Source organism: Nothoprocta perdicaria, unplaced genomic scaffold, assembly GCF_003342845.1.
Source record: "Nothoprocta perdicaria isolate Ctin4 unplaced genomic scaffold, notPer1 scaffold_93, whole genome shotgun sequence".
Taxonomy (NCBI): domain Eukaryota; kingdom Metazoa; phylum Chordata; class Aves; order Tinamiformes; family Tinamidae; genus Nothoprocta; species Nothoprocta perdicaria.
This window is the reverse complement of record NW_020456232.1, coordinates 2,699,426-2,718,995: the sequence shown is the minus strand read 5'-3', so window position 1 is coordinate 2,718,995 and position 19,570 is coordinate 2,699,426. Positions and strand designations below refer to the sequence as shown.

General features: G+C 41.5%; 1 protein-coding gene across 1 annotated transcript in view; it reads right to left on the bottom strand.

Annotated features, from left to right (window-relative positions):
• SPTLC3 (serine palmitoyltransferase long chain base subunit 3) overlaps positions 1–19,570 on the bottom strand; it is a 55,346-nt gene that overhangs the window by 4,246 nt on the left and 31,530 nt on the right. The window contains exons 8-9 of the mRNA XM_026052920.1: positions 15,021–15,240; positions 12,772–12,898 (exon numbers count right to left, since the gene is read on the bottom strand). Of these exons, the coding sequence (XP_025908705.1) occupies positions 12,772–12,898; positions 15,021–15,240 (347 nt within the window). The remainder of the gene's footprint in view (positions 1–12,771; positions 12,899–15,020; positions 15,241–19,570) is intronic.

Sequence of the window (19,570 nt, the reverse complement as noted above, 5' to 3'; positions counted from 1 at the left end):
GAACAGCTGCCTTTACTGTATTCATGAAATAAAGTCTACTGAATGACAGGTACCAATAGAGAAGTTATGTGTCTCTATGGATACACAACATTCAATAGAGAATGTTCTTTTCCAAYGTAATACATTTTAAAGGGAATCAACTTATATACACAGAAAGASATCTTGACAAAAGTTATATACATTCTTTTTTTTGACTAACAATATTCCACAGTGATCTTCCTTCACTTCAGCTAGTTCTGTGTGCATATCTGGGTTATATTTTGGCTCTGTGGCTGTATGGAAGCTTGAAGTAGAAAGTGCTGTATTTTGAGTCAGTCCAAATGGATGCTTTTGTTGCAATCTTTCAGAGAAGCATATAGTAAATTTTGCTCATACATCATGAGCTGCCAATATATTTTGCTGCCAATAATCACCCTAACTCCAGTTATTCAAATATGCATTTACATATCTAATCCCTTCTTGAACTTCCCCATGCTTTTGTTCTGAGTGTTCACTGGGAACACCCAGTTCCCAGTTGTCCGTCTCAATAACTGCCCAGCAAGTGGTGATTTTTACGTGATCCTCATTCATTTCCCATATCCAAAAGGGGCATATGACACTCAAGCATCTTTATTCCTGCAGCTGATCCCCACAGTACAGTAGCTACAAGGATGGAAAACCTCCTACTCAGCCCTTTTGTTCAGTCAGTCCAACTACCCTGTCCATCCACCAGTCACTGGTCATGATTTGATGACTGTAGCGCTGTTGCTATACATTACCCTTTAGCAGCCCTGATTCAGGTTCTGTGAATTTTCCTTTCCTACTTTTTCTCCTTTAGACTGCATCTATCTCCCTCTTTTTTTCTAAGTTTACTGATTCTTGAGGGGTAACATCGGGGCATCCCTTCTGTATGAACCCAGCTCACAGAACAGCAACAGCAGTAATCTGCAGTCTTTGAGTGAAATTATGTTGTCAGAAAAAATGACAGCAGAGCTGAAAACAATTATTTTTAACAAATAAGGCAAAAAAAAAAAAAAAAACCAGCAGAGAAAATTGTGCTTGAAAAGTCAGCTCAGTGTTTCTTTTGGTATCGTCTCTAAGAGAATCATTTCTAACAAGGACAGTTGCCTACCTGTTAGCAGCATGGAATCCACACTCTTCATTACTTCCTCTCTCTATGTAGTCAGGGGCAATCATATGTCCTTACCCCAGCCATAATTGTCATATTTCATCAGCTGGTCAATAYACTTCACACTCTACACTAGAAGGTGCTGATAGGGCTGGTGCCACYTCCCTCCTGGTACCTCCACCACCTACCTGGTACCAGTGCGGATGCTCATAGAACCACACAAGGAATCGAGCAGATTCCTTGATCTGGTCTGGCCAGAAAGGCACCAATCAAAACAGCATCAGTCAGGTCAAGTCACTTCACCTAACCACCTGCACAAATGCTACCGTCTGCACTCGGTGCTGGTAAGCACACGTTGCAAGAGCGGAGCTTAGTAGGACACATCTCTCCACTACACAATTAGCTTTCATTTTCCTCCCATTCATCAGCCCATACTTTCAGTATMACTCAGACTATGTCACCAGACATGAATGCCGAAGTCTCACAGTACAACTCATTTCCTTTTTTTTTTTCCTCTCCTTTAAAGTTGCCTTTGTACATATGTATCTTGTTCTCACTCTCAATTTACTTTTTCATTTTACTTTTCATCCTGCTCAGTCACGGTTTTCTGCTGCGAGTGGGCTCTGATTAGATGCCTGTTCCCTGATTTCCTGTCTTCCTCTTCRCAACCGCAACAGCTAGTTCAGCACTTAGGGCAGATCTGTTCTCCGAGCACATTCTGCTTCAGCACCTGCTCCCTCTTGGCTAAGGTGGGGATCACCACACCTGCATAAACCTCTTTTTCACTAGTCACTTCCGAGCATGTGTAGGTTTAAGTAAGATCTGCTGCTCTGTCTGCTCTCTATCTTCTCTAGTCAAGGTCCTGTCAATGTTCTGGCTGGGAAATTTACAGGGAAGCTGGGACTTGCTTCACAGTGATTAGCGCTTCGCTGAACAAATTAAAAGATCTCATAAAACCAGTGAGTTTGCAACTTCATGCAAAAAACTGCCCACGCAGACAACCTGTTAGTTACAGCTCCAGTCATTCAGCTTAAAAAATTCAGTGGAGGAGATCTGCTGGGTTAGAAAAGGCCACAAATAGTTTAACCATCTCTCTAATGCTGCTAAAACAAAAACAGCTGTGCCAGAGCAAGGAAAACAAATGGAACACAAAAGCATCCTACTACAAAGCTTTCCAGTCACTAATAAAAACAATAGTCTGTGGTATTTCCAAAAATATTTTTGGTGTAGTAGATCTCAAAGAACCAGGAGGAAATACTGAGGAGGAGGAGAGATGGAGGTGAGAGGAGGGGGAAGGCATGGCAAGGAAAAGGGGTTGGAGGAGGAGTGCAGAGTAACACGTCTGACATGTAAGGAGAGAAACTTCTCCCCTGCTAGAGGTGGTAGAGATATTATTTGTACCTCTGGGTGCCCAAATTTGAAGGGAGGAAGGTGGGGGAGTGACCTGAAGCAGGGGTTCAAACCCACTGCTGCTTCCTGCTATCTTAGCAGCCCTGAACTAGTTTCCAAACGCTCAGTCAACAGCATTTGAAACTACTAGACTTTCAATCAGGGAAAGTTTTCATAAATGCAGATGTTCTTGGCGGATGCAGCTTAATACTTGCTGCCTTCTTTCTATTCAGCTGTTTACCACAAAGCTGGAAACAAACTGTCAGCCATTCAAAATTCCTGGCCCTTCAGTATTTATCAAACCATATGTGCTGGGCCTAGAGTTGATCGCTTTGTCTYTACTTTTAATTTTCGGTGCTGGAAACGTAGACTCTGAAGCAAGAAGGGGAACACAGTAAAGGAAACACTGCATCTCAAGGAGGAGTTTTGGGTAACCTCTCAATTCCAGCAAACGGCCCCTTCCTTCTACTGCCTTCCTCTGCTCTATCTCTCTCCTGAGGGCCCTTGCAATGGGACAGATCCCCTCTCCCGCTCGCCTATGGAACTCATTTCCAGAAAGCCAGTGCAAAAGAGCCACTTTAATGTTTCAGCAATATCCCAAAATAGCAATGTCCTTTGGAGGGATACATTAAAGAGGCAAATAAAAGATCAGAGCACTCACATATATCTGGAGGGAAAAAAAGCACATTAGGAGACCATTGCTCCACACATTGTATTTGTGGGTGGGTGGCTGGGAGGAACCTATTTCTTTACCAAGTGTCAACACTTTCCTTTCTGATGTTAAGCTTTGTGGTCAAAGACCACATACATGCAGCATATATACACAGCCGTCTTATATGCTGTCCTGATAAGAACAAAAAAAACTTGAAGTTTGTAACTGTGTTTCAATGCTCTTTTCCTTTCATTTATGATGCCCTCCCAAGTCAGATAAGGAGGCAGCTCTGCGAAGACTGTTTATTTTGGTCTGAGTGGCCCAATTCTTCCCCCACCCTGAAGATTAAATCAGCATAAGGGTTATGGAATTCAGTTTAGAATCAGATCTTAGTCCAAATTTCACTGGGGTATGTTTAACCAAAGATATTGCATTTAATAAGCATTTTCTTTAATTCTGGAGGCTGTGATGTTGCATTCCTTAGTCCTGCTAGCCTTCTCTTTTGAGCAAGAATCTGCAGACTCAGGTCTAGTAGTGAGAATTTCCTAATTGCATCTTTTTGACTTCAAGTGCTGCCCCTGCAGCACCTTAGTCAGTAAATCTATTTGTTCAAAAATTCTTAGCTATGCACAATTCTGGAGGATTTATGGTCTTCACTATGTAAATAGCACATAACACAGCATGTAGGTTATGCCAGACAGTTATGTTCCATAGAACACATGCCCCACGATGTGTTCAGATAAAATGTATGTATATGTTCAAATAAAAGAGGGAGAACTGACCTTTAGCTTTCCCAATAGCTAGCTAAAGTGACTTTTAGGAAGCTCACAATTGCTTCAGAATTTGCAGCTGAGGTTGAGCATGCCCTTAGGAAAAGTTCTACATCTTTTCATTAGCTGAATGCAAAAGGAAGGAAAAGAAGAGAACTTTAAGGACAAAGCATGCTAAAATCTCATGAGTTATCTTCAGAGTGCCTGGAATATACAGTGACACATAACCGGTTTACAGTGATTTTACTGAAATAGAGGATTAATTACCTGGACTGTCCAATGAAAACTGATACTTGTTGCAATCCACCTACTGCTGGCAAATCTTGAGTTTACATTTGTTACACTGCTTTAAAAATATTTATTTTATTGCAAAGTTCTAAAGCCCTGGCAATTCTGAGAAAAGTGCAGATTATATTTTTATTTGACACGCACTATTGCATATTGCCAGTTTTAGCTCATTAAYTTTTGCAGGCTTTTAAGCGACTTGATGGCTCACAATTAATATGGTTTAGTTTAAGAACAAAACAAAGGGGAGGAAAGAGAGAAAGAAACGATAGAAGATAGATGGTTTTCCGCACARCCTCTTTGAAACGACAGGCTCTTGAAGGAGCCGCTACGACCAACAGACTCGGTGGTGCATGGTCATGCGCTGGGGCCAGGAGCAACAAATGTGGTCCAAGGAGCAGAGCAGCAGCCAGGCTCCTCCAGGAGCCACGGGACCCACCTCTACCCTAACTACCCCTCCATGGAAGCAAGGGAGCCCCACCTGGACCCACAGCAAGGCCTCCAGGGGAGGAAAAAGCACCTTTTCCACAAACCTGCTTTTGCTGAGGACTTTGGGAGCCCGACAGAAGAAGACAGCATGACACCAAGCCTGAGGGCTGCTCTCTAGCAGGCGTTAAACAGCACAGCTCCATATGCTCCTGAGAGCCCTAGCAAGGAAAGAGGCTGCCTGTGCTCTATTCTTGCACAAACRTTTTACCTTTGAACTGTTCCTGTTCACTTCTAACTTTAGAAATCCTGACTCAGTCTATTGAAAACAGGAATAAGCAACCTGTAGCCTTTCATATCAAGATCTCAGGTGTATTTTAATTGCTGGAGAACTATTTTTTTTCTGAATCTGTTCCAGAGAAGATAATCCCACATCGTACTTTCCTTTGGCACAGAGCAGACTCTTCAAAACACAAATCCACCTGCTTTAATCTTCTCCAGCTGTTACTCCATTGGGTCTTTTTAGATAATTAGTTACACAATCAGACTTTAACATACCGGTGTCAGTGTGTCTCGTCAATCTGTGTTCCTTGGATGGGGAACTCTACTCCCTGCCCTCCCCTACTAACAACTAGATAGTAAAAAGCAAACTTTCATAGGCTGAAAAAAATTTGGAAAACAATAGCTCTTCCCCACTAAGCTGTTGCAGATGGACAGATTTTCTTTTTTTCCCTCCAGTTCCATTATAAGAGTAACACACATGTACCTCCCATGTGCATTAAATCACAGATAGAATGCTATAAAACCGGGGTGCCTAAAGGAAATATGTTCTCAGATAAAAAAAAATCTTCATAAAAAAATAACTTTGCTATGGACTGGGGAGAAGTGAAGACATTTTCTCCTACAATCTAATGCCAACTATAAACCTAGTAATTTCAACTTAATTCAGCTGCTAAATAAGCCCTTAAGGACTTATTTAGTCAGTGCAATTTTAACTGTGAACTGCTGCAAAACACTTTCCAGGGCTGACTACAGGAATTAAAAAGGGCAATTTCAGCTAAACTAGAGAAGGCAGAAATAGCACAGATAGCATCTTTTTTTACCTTGATTTCTCCAGTGAGTCAAATATGCCTAGTTGGCCCCTTATCTACACTCAGATGTATAAGGTTGCATTCAGTGTCCTGCACAGACGCAGGGACAGGGCAGGCAGCCTTGGCTGAGCCTTATTTACTCCCAGCACAGGTGATTAATCAYGAAGCACGTCAGTCCCTCCGCTGAAAGCTGGCCAGCACGCAACAAACCCATCTGCATCACATTAGGTGTTTTTGAAATGCCAGTGGTCTAAACGCAGTTAGGGGAGGCACTTTTCTCCTTTGGGCTCCTTGGGCTGATAACAGCGCTGGATTCCCTGCTYGGTGGCAAGCAGCATCTGGAGCAGGGAAGATGTCCTTGAGCTCTGCTGTCTTGGCAGCAAAGATACGCTGTAGGAAAGATGACTATGCCATGTGTTGCTGCCTCGAGGGAAAGCGTGGCTTGCTTTTTGGGGGGACAGGCCCAAAAAGAGCAGACTGCAAGGATGTGCAGTGAGGCTCCCAGTCTGGTCGCATCCCTCCTTTCCCTATGCTTAGTGCTTATTTGAAAACACTGGCAGGCCTGTCCGTGCTGTAGGACACAGACAGATCTATAGCAGACCTTTAGTCTGCTAAAGGACTCCCCTTGGTTTGATTTTGACTATGGAAAAAAATGAAACAACACAAAATTTGGCCAATGCAAGAGCTCTTGCAAACCCTACTGAAAACAGTATTYCTCCAACACCCCTGCTTGTGAGGAGCAGCAGAGACTCTACATATACAGCTTGGCTGTATACATGTACGTATACATATGCAGCTTGACTTCCTTCACAAGGAAAATCACATGGCAGGTGGCTCCACTGGAACTGGATGTCTCGCTCATTTTGAGTCACGGTGACAGAATTTATCTGCCATTTTTCATCATCCACTGCTGGGAGAACATCTGTGATGCTCAGCCCTGACAAACAGTGGTAACGAGAGCATATTATCATCAGTAACCTCTTCACTACCAAGTAGTGACTTGGAGCCCTAGTCATGGAGAAAATACAAGGCAAAAGGGAAGCAGTTTGCTCAAGTGCTTCAAAGGTAGGGGTGCATTTGGTAGGAAATTTACTGGAAATTAAGCAAGTGTTTGAGCATGTGGCTCAATGAGAGTCTGAGAGAAGCAATGATCTTGGAATGAAGCAACAAAAACAGAATTTGAGAGGGAACAGTGAAAAGGCACCCCAAGTGACTTTGCAAATGCTTTTGAGCAGGTTCGAGGGCTCTGTCTTTAAGTAGCTTGCAGTATTAAAGCTTAAAGGTTCAGCATTAAAAGTTTTGTGATCAGATTGGTCTGGCATAGATGTATTTTGTTGCAAAACGGAGCTGGCTGCTACAGCCCTGGCACCAGCAGTCAGGCAGCCATATGGTAAGTTGGCTCAGGAACCCGCTTTGGCCGCAAAATAACCGTTTTGGGGGGTTAGGTTATTTTTCAGTTAGATCAGCTTGCTGATCCAGTTCCTTGCATGGCTGCACGAACACTAATGTTGGCATAAGGAGAGGAGGCAGGAACAAGGGGCAAGGCAGGTGGGAAAGGCACAAAGGAGGGCAAGAATGCCCTTCCCAGCAGCAGGGCTGATTTATGCCAGGTAACTGTGATCCTTAATTACCATCCTCGAATTTACAGGGGACCCTGACTGCCAAGGGTAACATTTTCAAAAGACTGCAGGTTCTGCAGAGCAATGATAGCAGCAGAAAATGGAAAATGAGCATTTTGAGAAGCGGGTCCTGCMGTTATACCAAAAATCTAAGGCAAATGGAAATGCTTCAAGAAGGAACCTTTTAAAAACAGAATCTTTTTAAAGCCAAGTCAAAACAGAAAACACAGTATCCTGCAACTCCTTGTAATCCGAATGTGCTCAATTGTTGGAATTCAAAATCTGATAAAAAGAAAAATGAGAACCAATAGTTGTAAAATGATAAACCAATCGGCACAAATGACAAAACATATAGAGAGTTTGCAAAAATATTTTCTATCTAAATAACTTAGGAATTATCTTTTGTCATTCTGAGATGAATAAGGACAGTGGATGCCTTAGAATATTTTAAAATCTTTTTTCTTTTTTCAAATTTCCAGTAACATACGAAAAATGCGTAATTGTGGTTGGTCAATTATTATATGCCACGCATTAAACAAAAAAATATGCCTTTGGAAATGCTCTCACTTGATTTTTACATCACTATAATTTATTCTTAGTGATAAAGAAACTTAGTTTTTTTTTTTTTTTTTTTTAGCAGTTTTAACTTTGTCTGCAGAGTGGTTCTATTTTTTACCTATCAGATTTAAGTGTAAAAATATGCTTTTGGTATTCTCAGGGAGAGGGGAAAAGAAAAGGTCCAAGGTCACAGCTGGATGGGCTGTGTTAGTGCTTTGCATGTAAGTAAGCATACAAGAATATTTGCATGGGCTCCAAGTACTTTGAGGCAAAAACAATGTCATCGTATAGATAAAACCGCTAAAGGCAGATGCTGAATTTCCTAAGGTATCTGCAGTGGTGTAATGAGAAGCCACAAGGAGAATGTATGAACGTATAAAGAATATCCATATAATGAATTATAGAGAGTGAGTACCATAGGAACTTGTGCCTCCCATATCTCCTAATGAATGAAGAGAGAGACATTTTGGATGAAAGGGCCACAAATGTATAGGATGGATAAAATGATTTCTTTGTAGACTACATGAACTGAAACGTGGAACTTCCTGTAGTATGGCATTACTAAAGGAAATACAGCTGCCAAACTTCATACACCTGTGAACTACTACTTGTGAACTACGCAAGTTATATATCATCTAAAAGATTATACTCCCAAGGATAAAAGTCACTCTGGAAATAAAAGATCATAGTCCTCCTGACTGTCTTCCCTAGACAGGAAAAACTACACCTGTTAATTTGGAGGGTACTAATGCTTGGTGTTCATTCACCATTTCTTGTGCTTCATTTTCTCAAGGCACAGCAGAAAACATGGTAAGAGAAGGAATTTATGATAAGTGACTTGAGCTCTGCAGTATCATCTCATCTACTTGCTGAACTTCAGATGACCAAATTGCAGGAGATGCCAATCATTCTGTCATGACATTGAAGTTTCATGCCTAGCACAAACACTGACGGGGCACCTRCCAATATAGTTACAGCCTTTTCTTCAGGAAACACCATGTCTTGTCTTTACTTCTATCAGAATGAATTTTTTTAAATAAGATATACCCCAGCCAAAACAGTATCCTGCCAAAATGGGAGGTAAGCAAACTTTTTGCTAGTGAACCTTCCCAGTGGTTTTGCAGCCAACCAGGGCTGCTRAGGTAATAGTACCAGTTTGAAGGTCTGTAGCTTCATAAAGCTTGTGGCTTCATGGATTGTCTCCTTCCCTGCACAGGACCCTGTTTGCCCCCACCAGCCTGTCTTCCCAGCATCTTAGTTTCGCCCTAATGTCCTTCTTCATCACCCACCTGTTTGCTGGTCCCTGTTGCACGGTAAGTTGGGCTGTCAGGACTCAGATCATCACCACAAAGCCTGGAGAAACTGAAGTTTTTTGATACCCTAGACTGTCACAGTCTACTATGAGTCTAAGGAAAGACTGAATCTTTTCTTTTAATATGAAAAAAACAGAGCCTGAGGCARACACTTGTTATGGATGATTTCCAGCTAACAGTTTAGGTTCGGTAGAGTTATCTTTGAAGCATCCCCTCGTGTACACGTGCAGTCATTCATATCCTGCAGTCACATATCCAATAAACTGCCCTGCCTTGCAAAGGCAAGCCCCAATTCCTTTTCCAGCCAGCCATGATCTTGCTAACTGCAGATAGGTGAAGAAAACCATCGTASAACAACAATTCTAATACATGTCAGAGGAAACACAGACAAAGCCAGCACTTCTGGCTTCTGATTACTGCATTATCCACTCTATTTTACATATATATAGTCCACTCTTTTAGGTGAGCTCTTAACAGACCAAGGGGGAACAACTAGTAACAAACGCAAGGGAAAGTGAAAGTGTGATTATCTGGGGAAATACAAGAGAATACTGTGCAAAGTGTTAGAAAGTACAGAGTTTTCAGTGCAGCAATTAAATGGTCAAGTTAATCTGCCTTCCCTTGGCTTTCTATTAATCTGCCTTGGAGCCAGTCCTGAAGTTTAGATGTAAGAAAAAGATAAGTAGAAGAAGAAGATGGAAAAGATAGGAAAAGAAAGAAAAGATAGGAAGAAAAAGGTAGACAACATTTGTTGCCTTGTTATTTCACACTTTTCAAGAAGTATCCTGTGATTAGCGTGGGGCTTTTTGAAATGCCAGTGATCTAAACGCAGTTAAGATAGATAGGATCCTGTATCTTCTGCAAGGACCTCTCCCTACAGGAATGCMCTGGAGAGGACAAGCCATTGCCCATTAATGGAGATCTCCTTAAAAAAGACTCCCACAATCATTCAGTGGGAAGGGAAAGCCATTTGAAYCAATTACAAAATAAACTGCCTTTAATGATCCAACAGCTTTCCAGAAACACAAAGCATTGGATCACATTTTTACAGAACGACCATTCTTATTATCTGAGGTAGCTCCTGCTCACTTGAAACCTCCCTGCCACCCATGTCCCTGCCTCCCCCGGCAGCTCGCGTGCGGGAGTCACCATTTTCAATGACCACAGAGCAAGAGAGCTCAGTCAAAACCGCTGAGYTCCTCGGAAACAAAAACATCTAAGAGGAGACAGGACTCTCTCCCCTTCTGCTCCTCTCCTCTCCGAGCCACCACCTTCCTCCCTCCGATGCCAAGGCAGCACTGTGGTGTGGGCCAGCAGAACATTTTTTCCTGTGTGTGTTTTCTTTTTTTTTCTTTTTTAAATGTAGTCTACAAGACAGTCTAATGAAGGAGGGCCCACATGAAAGGAAAACCAATAGACTAAAATAATGAGTCTGGCTCAGAAACATTTTTGCACATCATAACTAGTTTACTGGTCTTTGTGCAATACGCTAAGTTGTGATATATGATTTATTAATCTGTTTTTCTATTCGTTTGTAGTTCATGTGACAAGGAAAATTTTAAGGACCTTGCAGAACAGTAATTTACTTCCTAGAGCATTTTCAGGAGACTTGGTAAGCATTTGGTTTGTGCAGAAATACAAACACTATGTCATTAAGCAAGCTGTTTCTGAAAGACAAAAYGCTGCAATCTCTTAGCCCTAAAACAGAGTCAAACATGCACATCTTACAAACCTCCATCTCCAACCAAGTCTCCTACTCGCCTGCACTCAAGTGTGTGCAGTTTTCCTGGCTGAAGGTCATTTGTGAGAAGCTTTGAAGGTTTGGAAAGCTTCTCTATCTATAACATTTCACATGTGGCATCTATGAGGCCCTTAAACACACGGCTCCTGCCGGGCTCGGGGTGAGATCGCCCTCTGATGGCAAGCATTTCTCAGAGCTACTTAGCGAAGAGCATCGCAGACACTGTGTGTGCACAGCAGAGAGAGAAGCAGCTTGTCAGAGCTGGTCTCTTATGTCAAGCAAGATGTAGGCATCAAAAAATGCAAATTTGACCTTTCACATTTCAGAGTGCAACAACAGTTCCAGCTTGACTGCTCTGCCAAAATGACAAAAACATGTATTTCTCGTTGCCTGTGTATCGCACTGGAGTTCTGCTGCACTTCGTTATTACACTGAGTTTGGCACTGGGACTAGGTTTTCCATCCTGCCTTTCATACAGTGCGGACTTGTAAAGTCTGGCCTCACTGAGGGGCTGTGAGATACGTCTCAACAGTCTTGTGTCTACCAAGGTTAGAAATAAGGCCATGGACCGCTGTAACAGAATAGAGCAGTACAGTGTGATGTGATCTTACCCTCCCTCACGTACCTGTTCTCTCCCCCATCCTTGCTTTGCCCTCACTCAAGTCTATTGGGGATGTCTAATATCAAATTGCTCTATAAGCCCTTCAGTGGGTGGGACAAAAATCACAGCGCTGCTGAACCAGCACAAACGAGATCACAGTTCCGAGCAGAACCTGTATCTAGCAGGACCAATTACACAGATGGCAACTTGTCCTCAAGCATTCCCAAACCAAATTACACCTGTCCCAAAACCATCAGGTTTTATTCCTAAGGTATGATTTGAGCCCTCGAACACTGAATACATTTCAGTATCATACAAAAACACTAGCAGATATCTCTCAGTTTTTTTTTTTTTTTTGTCACTTGCTACATACAGAGCCGCATCTCTGTAGCAGCATCTATTCTTGCATCTGCAACTTCAGAGAAAGAATATAAACAAACTATTTCTTTTCCCTATAAAACACCAAATACTGAATTGTTTGGGGACAAAACATGTTTCAAAGATAGTTTCAGGACACCATAATTAGTAACTGAGATGACAATGACTCCATCTAAAACACTGAACCATCCTTAGTATGCAGTAGGTATGTTGAAAGTCTGAGCCGTACTTGAGATGCTTGCTGAATTGTAGGCTTATATTTGTAAAGAAGTTAAACTGGTCACTGCAATTTTTCAGAAGAAATTCCTTGCACAAGCATCTCYGAGAAGCTATTTTTGACTGCACATATCCCATTAATGAAGGCATAAGTGACTTCCTCCTGAATTCATCCAACAAAGTCAGTCTACTCATAGGGCATTTTTTTTGGAATCTTTGTCTTTTTGTTGCTGTTAAGTGCTATGGGTTGGCGACTACAGCAGGTCACTCCGAGTATTTCCATCTCTGCTGCTATACTGTGTCTTTAGGAACATCATCCAACCACTTGGCCTGCATTCTCCCACAGGACTTAAGTCCACACAGGACTTAAAAGAATCCCTGTTCACCAAGAGCTGAACAACATCCAATTGCCTGTGCAAATGAGTGGATAAGGGTGGAAAACCAAGTAGAGCTGAGAACACTGGAAGTACAGTGTTCTCATCTGGATATTAGCTGTAGAGCAAAGTGGTTTCCTTTGCATTTTCACCATCATTAAACTACTTTGCTGCTGGATGACATTTCATGGGCACCTGGTGGGTGCTCTGGTGACAAAGAGASCACGTGCAGTTAGCGAGGGTGGCTTACCTTGCGTTGTCCCGTCTAGTCCCATGAGACACTTCATTGCCCTGATGATTTGCTCTGCCACGGGCGGACACATGGACGTGGCGTACACAGCACTGTGAGAATGAGTTCGTAAAAAGTCCACAAGGTCCTTACACAAGCAAAACAAAGCATGAATGAGCTTTGAGGAGGGTAGAAAGCAGATCTCCCTTTTAACTATGGTTGAGGTGAGAACATGCAGAAGGAAAAGGATGTTTCACCATTTATTGGTTTACTTTTTGTCTGCTACTGTTAATACATGGCTTGAAGAAACACCTGGCAGGTGTAAATGCTTTACAAGCTAAGTAGGGCAATTACAGATGAAACAAAGCTCTAAAACAGAATATTTACTTAYCAAAGGAACCAAAGTCTTTTAAAGACAGCTGCATTTAAATTATTTCCCAGTTCCTCTTTTAATGGGAATGAAACATAGCACATACTAAAACACTATGTTTAGTCTGACAGAAGACCTAACTTTGGGAAGAACAACCTAATTGATATCTATCTTTGGATATTAGCCAAATCTGATACTACTAATACTTTCTTAAAACTGTAACTTCCCCTAAGTATAATGGGCATAGCCATGCTAGAGTTMGTAGAGCTGCTTAAGCGTTTCCTTGTATAAGAGCAAAATCTGCAGCCTCAGTAAAAGCACAGCTGTACTGTAGGCATATCCAAACTGCCAGTTACTCTTCTGAACCCAATAATACTATAGGAAATTAGAAGCTGATTCAGTCTCTCAGTGTTATGAGCTCCTAGAGAAAAATGTCAGAGAGTAAAAGCTACCACTCTAAAAGTGGACTACAAGTTAAAGAGGCCTGCTTAAAATTTACCTTGGCTGAAAAATATCACCAGAAGAAAAACAAAAGATATTGGTACAAATTATTACCAAGAAAAAATAGCGTAAGTCTATGCTGTAATTTCAATGGTAAGGATAAAGAATTACAAAACCTTATAGAGCCTAAGCCTGCTGTGATGCAATTTTAATTCTAAGGGCTTAACCAAATTGCCCACAAGGCTTCTGTGCTCTTACKGGCACAGAAGAAATGGTGCCACAGTGAGTTTTTGGTTGCATCAACTGATGTAGGTGTATTAAGCGTTATGGGCTGAGCCAAGGGCATGAAGCCTGATGGCGGGTGTAGTGACATGTGCATGTACAAAAAAGATGACCCACTTTCACTATGAAGACTTCCAGGGGTTAGATGAAAAATTATTTTATATCATCTTTTATAGGTCTGTGCTTCCTATTATTAGCAGCCGCATTAGCCACATTGTCTTTTGCTAAATGTGAAACCTTCAGATACAGATTCAAGACGTGAAGTAAATAAARAAGATAATGTTTGATGCATTATGGTAGTCTGATTTGAGATCTCCAGAAGGAAAAAATGAACAGATACACAATGAGAAAGATAAACTTGGTACCTTCTTATATCCTTTTTATTCTACTCAAGCTCTAACTCATTAATGTTATCCTGATACTGTCCATATGGGTTGCCTAAACAGGCTTCCTACTCATTCAATCAGCTACTTAAAAAAGGAATACATTTGGTAGGGTCTGAATGGAGTAAATTAATTGGCTACCACTTGATATTTCTATCAAACRACAAAAGCTACGACATTTCACAGTGGTGCTGATTATACTTTCTCTTTTTCTATATCCCTTAGTTAAAACAAGCTCAGCTCTACTTTTGTTGACATCTCTTGTTGACAAGAAGTAATTTTCCTAATGCATGCAATGCCACTTAGGACACAGATTTTGCTGTTGCAAAAGGCCCTTGGTAAATCCTCTTTCTCCATCTTCCTTAAAAAAGTGCAACTACGACAATACAAAACTGTTTAGGAATTTCATTATCAGTGGATTACGGATCAGTGGAAGCCCCCTGATCAGGGGCTTTAATCTCTCCATATTGCTCCACACACTGTTTACAAATGTGCAATGAAGTAACAAGCAGCGTGCATGCAAATTAATGCAGCGAAGTATATTTAGCCAACCACAAAGTGGCTAAACATTTCCAAGAGAAATAATCATCAGGGTGGCACAGAAATACCCAACCCAAGCAAATCACATAACACAAACATGAGACAAAACCAAGAAAGTCTGACTCTTTTATGTGCATTTGCGATCCAAACAAAAATGGTAGTATCTTTAGAATAGTGCTATGAAGCAGACCATAGGAAAAGAGATTAAATATTGCRCACAAGATATCCCTTGATGCTAAAATGTTTGCATTTACCTTCTTGCCAGCTATGTATCCGCCAGCTGCGCCAAAGCTCTTTGTGAACGTTCCCATTAGCACATCGACGTCGTCGGGATTCATCCCGAAGTACTCCACAACGCCGCGGCCAGTCGCTCCCACCGCACCGATGCTGTGCGCTTCGTCCAGGTAGAGGTAGGCTTTGTATTTCCTTTTCAAGGAGACAATCTCGGGCAGGCGCACGATGGAGCCCTCCATGCTGGGAGTGAGAAATCAGCATGGTCATGATGGTCAAAATCAACCAGTCCTACAGCCACCTTTCTTCTTAGGAGCACTGCCATGAGATCAAGGCATTATGGACTACATAGTGATTTGGACACCATGAAAGACCTGCTGCAAACTCAGTTTGCACTGGCAGTTCAAAGCTAACTCCCTCTCTTAGCACATCAAGCAGTCAGATAATCTTGGAAGTCAAACAGTGAAAACCAGCTGAAAATTCCTTGAACACCTGTGAATTTTCAGCATCCCAGGAAAGGAAAGGAAGGTTCAAAGTGAGGAGGTGACTGGATTACCTATACTAACATGTTACAATTCACTATGAAACAAATATTGTAATGAACTATAAGGAGTTGCTGTAATYCACAGCCCGATTCCTGCTTATCTTGTGTATGTGACTTCAATGATACTYGGGGAAACACGTCCAGAGCAAATTACCCTAGTGTGGAGGCATTATGGAAGAGATGGGCCATGACGAAACGCAAAGAAGGTGCCATAAATCAAAGGTAATCCCAGTCCTCGGTGCAGACAAACACAGTGATATGAAAAGGAAACCCCAGATATATGCTTGCTTGTTTTTGCTCCCCATATACACTTTTCAGGAAATGCAGCCTGCTACTTAGCACTCCAAAGTAAAACAAAGAAAACAAAACAAACAAAAAAAACTCTTTTTTTTTTTTTTTTTTTACTTCTTTTGATCTGACAGACACACATGAGAAATAAATATTCTGAATTTTCGTTAATGATGTTTTGAGATTCCTAGAAATAAGATGATAAACCTTTCACGTTATTGGTGATCACTTCAGTTAGTGACGTGGCACAGAGGACCCATTCATCAAAATGAAAGCCCTGGAGACAAAGAAGAAATGCAGTCTAATCCCATAAASACGAAGTATCAATAGCACCGCTGTGAAGACTATTATGTGTTGAAAACCTTTGTGAAATGACTAAAGCTGTACTTTGCTATGCTCTGATGCACTCGGCATTCATTTCATAATGAGTTAAACATGTTATTTACCACTAGCAGTGGCGAGCAGGTCTTTAAGTGCTAAACACTTCCTACCAAACCCAASGTGAGTGTGCTCTGTGCTTGGAAAAACCACTGATTTGTGCTCAGGCCTGCAGCTAAGGTGCATCTCAGTGCAAATGCCAAGGTGGTCTGAGGCAAACAGAGACATCAAGCCTTCTCCCAAGTGGCACATCCGAAAGAACAGTGCAAACCACACAACTTCTCGACAGCTTCCAGGCTGCGGAGCAGTGCTGTGCACAGCACTGGGCACTGTGCAGCTGAGATTTGGCATCACAGAAGGGGCAGGCAGCACTATTGGCCCTTGGGAAACTTCTGACTATTTTGGTATTTTTTTTCACCCTCCGGACCCTTGCAAGGGGCACTTGGCAGCTGGGCAGGAGCACCTGGAGCCACCGCAGCTGCTTTCTTCCTGAACACAGAGCCTGCTGTCCTCGCACAAGCTGTTGTTGAAGCATTCGTCAGCGAAAAACTACACAAAACCACAGGACTGCTCTGCCTGTAGGGTCCAGCACTGCCTGGAGGGCCTGAGCCTCAGGCACACAGGCTGCAGAGGGGACAGCGAGCAGGGCCCAAGCCTGCCACCACGGAGCACCGCGGTAGCAACCAAGCAGGCACCCCGCTGTGTCGCGATGGTTGAACGTGAAGATTGAAGGAAAACTTTGTCCTCCTACGAGTACGAGATTTTTGTTTGAGCTCTATACTGTTCATATACTATGAAGAGTATGAACTATGTATGTACTATATATGAACTATGTATATACTATATACATATATACTGTTCTATACTGCATTCAGTTTCAATGTTGGTTTAGTGCTTTTGGAAAGATGCTGCTTGACCTTAATCTTATGATTGTTATGAAATGGATACTGTGCTGCTGGTTTAGTGTACTACATTTCTTGTGCTGCCACCATTTGAAGAGTCCTCAGTCCTCSCGAAGCCAAGAACACTGTTTCTATGCCTCATCTCTTCCTTGTCTCTCTTCTGCCCTGGAAGCTGGTTTGTGATATGGACAGCTTCCTGTCCTCCAAAATAAATCTCACATGTCGTTCGCTTGGGGTACCYCAAATGGAAAGTGAATTCTCCACTAAATACTGATATAGATTGATTTTAAACCAGAGAASTAGAAATGAAGTCTAATGTCTCTACCTTAGTCTGCTTGTTTCACTTTTTGGTGGTGACACTTTTTGGAAACAGTGAATGATCTGTTTGCATATCTGCTGAAGCACATAGAGCTTGTCTAAAGATACGGATGCAGACAAACTTAAGCTAGCTCTGCCCAGGCCAGACATTCTCCTTACATGTTGTTATCTCTTAGCAGAAGTTATTACCTTGGTTTGTAGGGATATATGGCTCCTAGGTCACGGCTGACCATCTTCTTACTTTCAAATTTCAGTTTGAATCCACCCTTGGACATGGGCAGATATACGCAGCATTTGGGGACAGCAGAATGTTGAGGCCTGATTCAATTCCTACAAAACCACTGAGATTTTTCCCAGTGCAGATGGTGAATTCTAAAGTCAGGTTGAGAGGCATGTTCTTGTGCCAGTCATCTTACTTCAAATGTAGGCTTGCTCTTGACAGGATACTGATGATGTTTATCCAGTTTATTTTGAAACTTCTCAGAAAAATTGCTTTCTACTGCCTTTTATAGTACCGCATACTAGTTTACAGGGTTTCAGATTTTGTTCTCTCAGTAGAACTAATTTACCACTATTCAAACTTATTGCCTTCCTCATAATTGCATCACTCAGCTTCTGAATATGCCTTSGAGTACCAAAATCCAACATCTGAAAACCTAATTTGTCTCCTTTCAGGCTACTTTGGAAAATGCCTCCTTCCCTTCTGACCTCTTACTACAGAAATATCTGTATTATATTTAAATATTTACTTTGCATTATTTTCCTATGRAAACCTTGCACATTCACACAATGTTCTCTATTCTGTGGTTGAGCACAGTAGATTAAAAAAATCCTCACAATCTGCCTCAAATACAAACCTGTACAGTGAAGTGATGGAAGTGTTAACCTTTTATATTGGGCCCTGGCAAAAGAATTTAATTATATTGTCCCATTCTTTTTCTGCAGTCCAGTCACATAACTCCAGGAAATAAAAAAAATAGCCCTGACAAATTTCCTATGGAATTGGCATTGAATCCCAAGGAACTTCTAGTGTTCCCAAAAAAGCACTGGACAATATCCAACTGATCACAAAACTGTTTTCTGAGTTGGAAGGAAATATATCTAAATCAAATTAAAGCAGGGAAAAGTTGTATATTAAAAAAAAATCCTCTATTTTGATCAGTTTCTGCTGCCCCTTAACTGCTGCCCTGGGCCTTGGCCTATCTGACTCCTGGTAAAAATATGTGCAAGACACAGAAGTCTACCAGTAACCATGTAAGAGCAGGCTAACTGATTAATTCTGAACTGGAAATGCTAGAAGCCAAGGAAAACATTAACTAGAATTTAAATAACAGAAATATGATTTAGCAAGTCAGTTTAATTTGTGCCCTGGACACTGCCGAAACTTATTCATGCTTTCTGTGCTGCAGATTGATGGCTAGATGGTTTCTTTCAGTTTGGAATTAATATGGAATATATTTGCTTCTAGGCTAGTGCAAGCTGCGAGCCAGCTTTCACTAATGGATACATTTACTTCTGGTTTTCTGTTTTCTTTTTCAGATGTTAGATACATTAAAAAGCAAACAAATATATACTTCTTCCTTGGTCGGGCCTTTCCAAAGGCCAGCAGCCAATTCTGTCTTCAGTTATAACAAAATGAGATATGTGGTTTCAAAATCTAAGTCTGATTCTTGAAACAGTTATATATAATATAAATACTGTAACATACCTAACAGAAAGAATAGGCAAAATATTTTCCATACTATCAACCTTATCACGCTTATTTTACCAAAAATGTATGGACCAAGAAAGGAAGATATTAAGATGAAAGAACACACGCACACATACATACACATGCTCAAAAGTAAGACTATTTCTAAGAAGATTATTAATATGCCTTCTCCAGCTTTTCTTTTGCATATGAAATGGTATTAGTTACTTCCCGGATTGGACTGCACAGTCTGTGAATTTGTTCCCAGGAGAGATGACTAAGGAAGGCTGCAGGGACAGATCAATCCTGTGCACCTCAAGCTGGCAGTGTCAGCAGAGATGCAACCTCGCAGGGTGTGGTGGTATTTGCCCTCAATGAGAGTGGATCTGCTTTGCAACCAAGGCACGATCTTGAATTTTTGATCTGCTTAAGCTGTGAAAGCAACCACCAAAC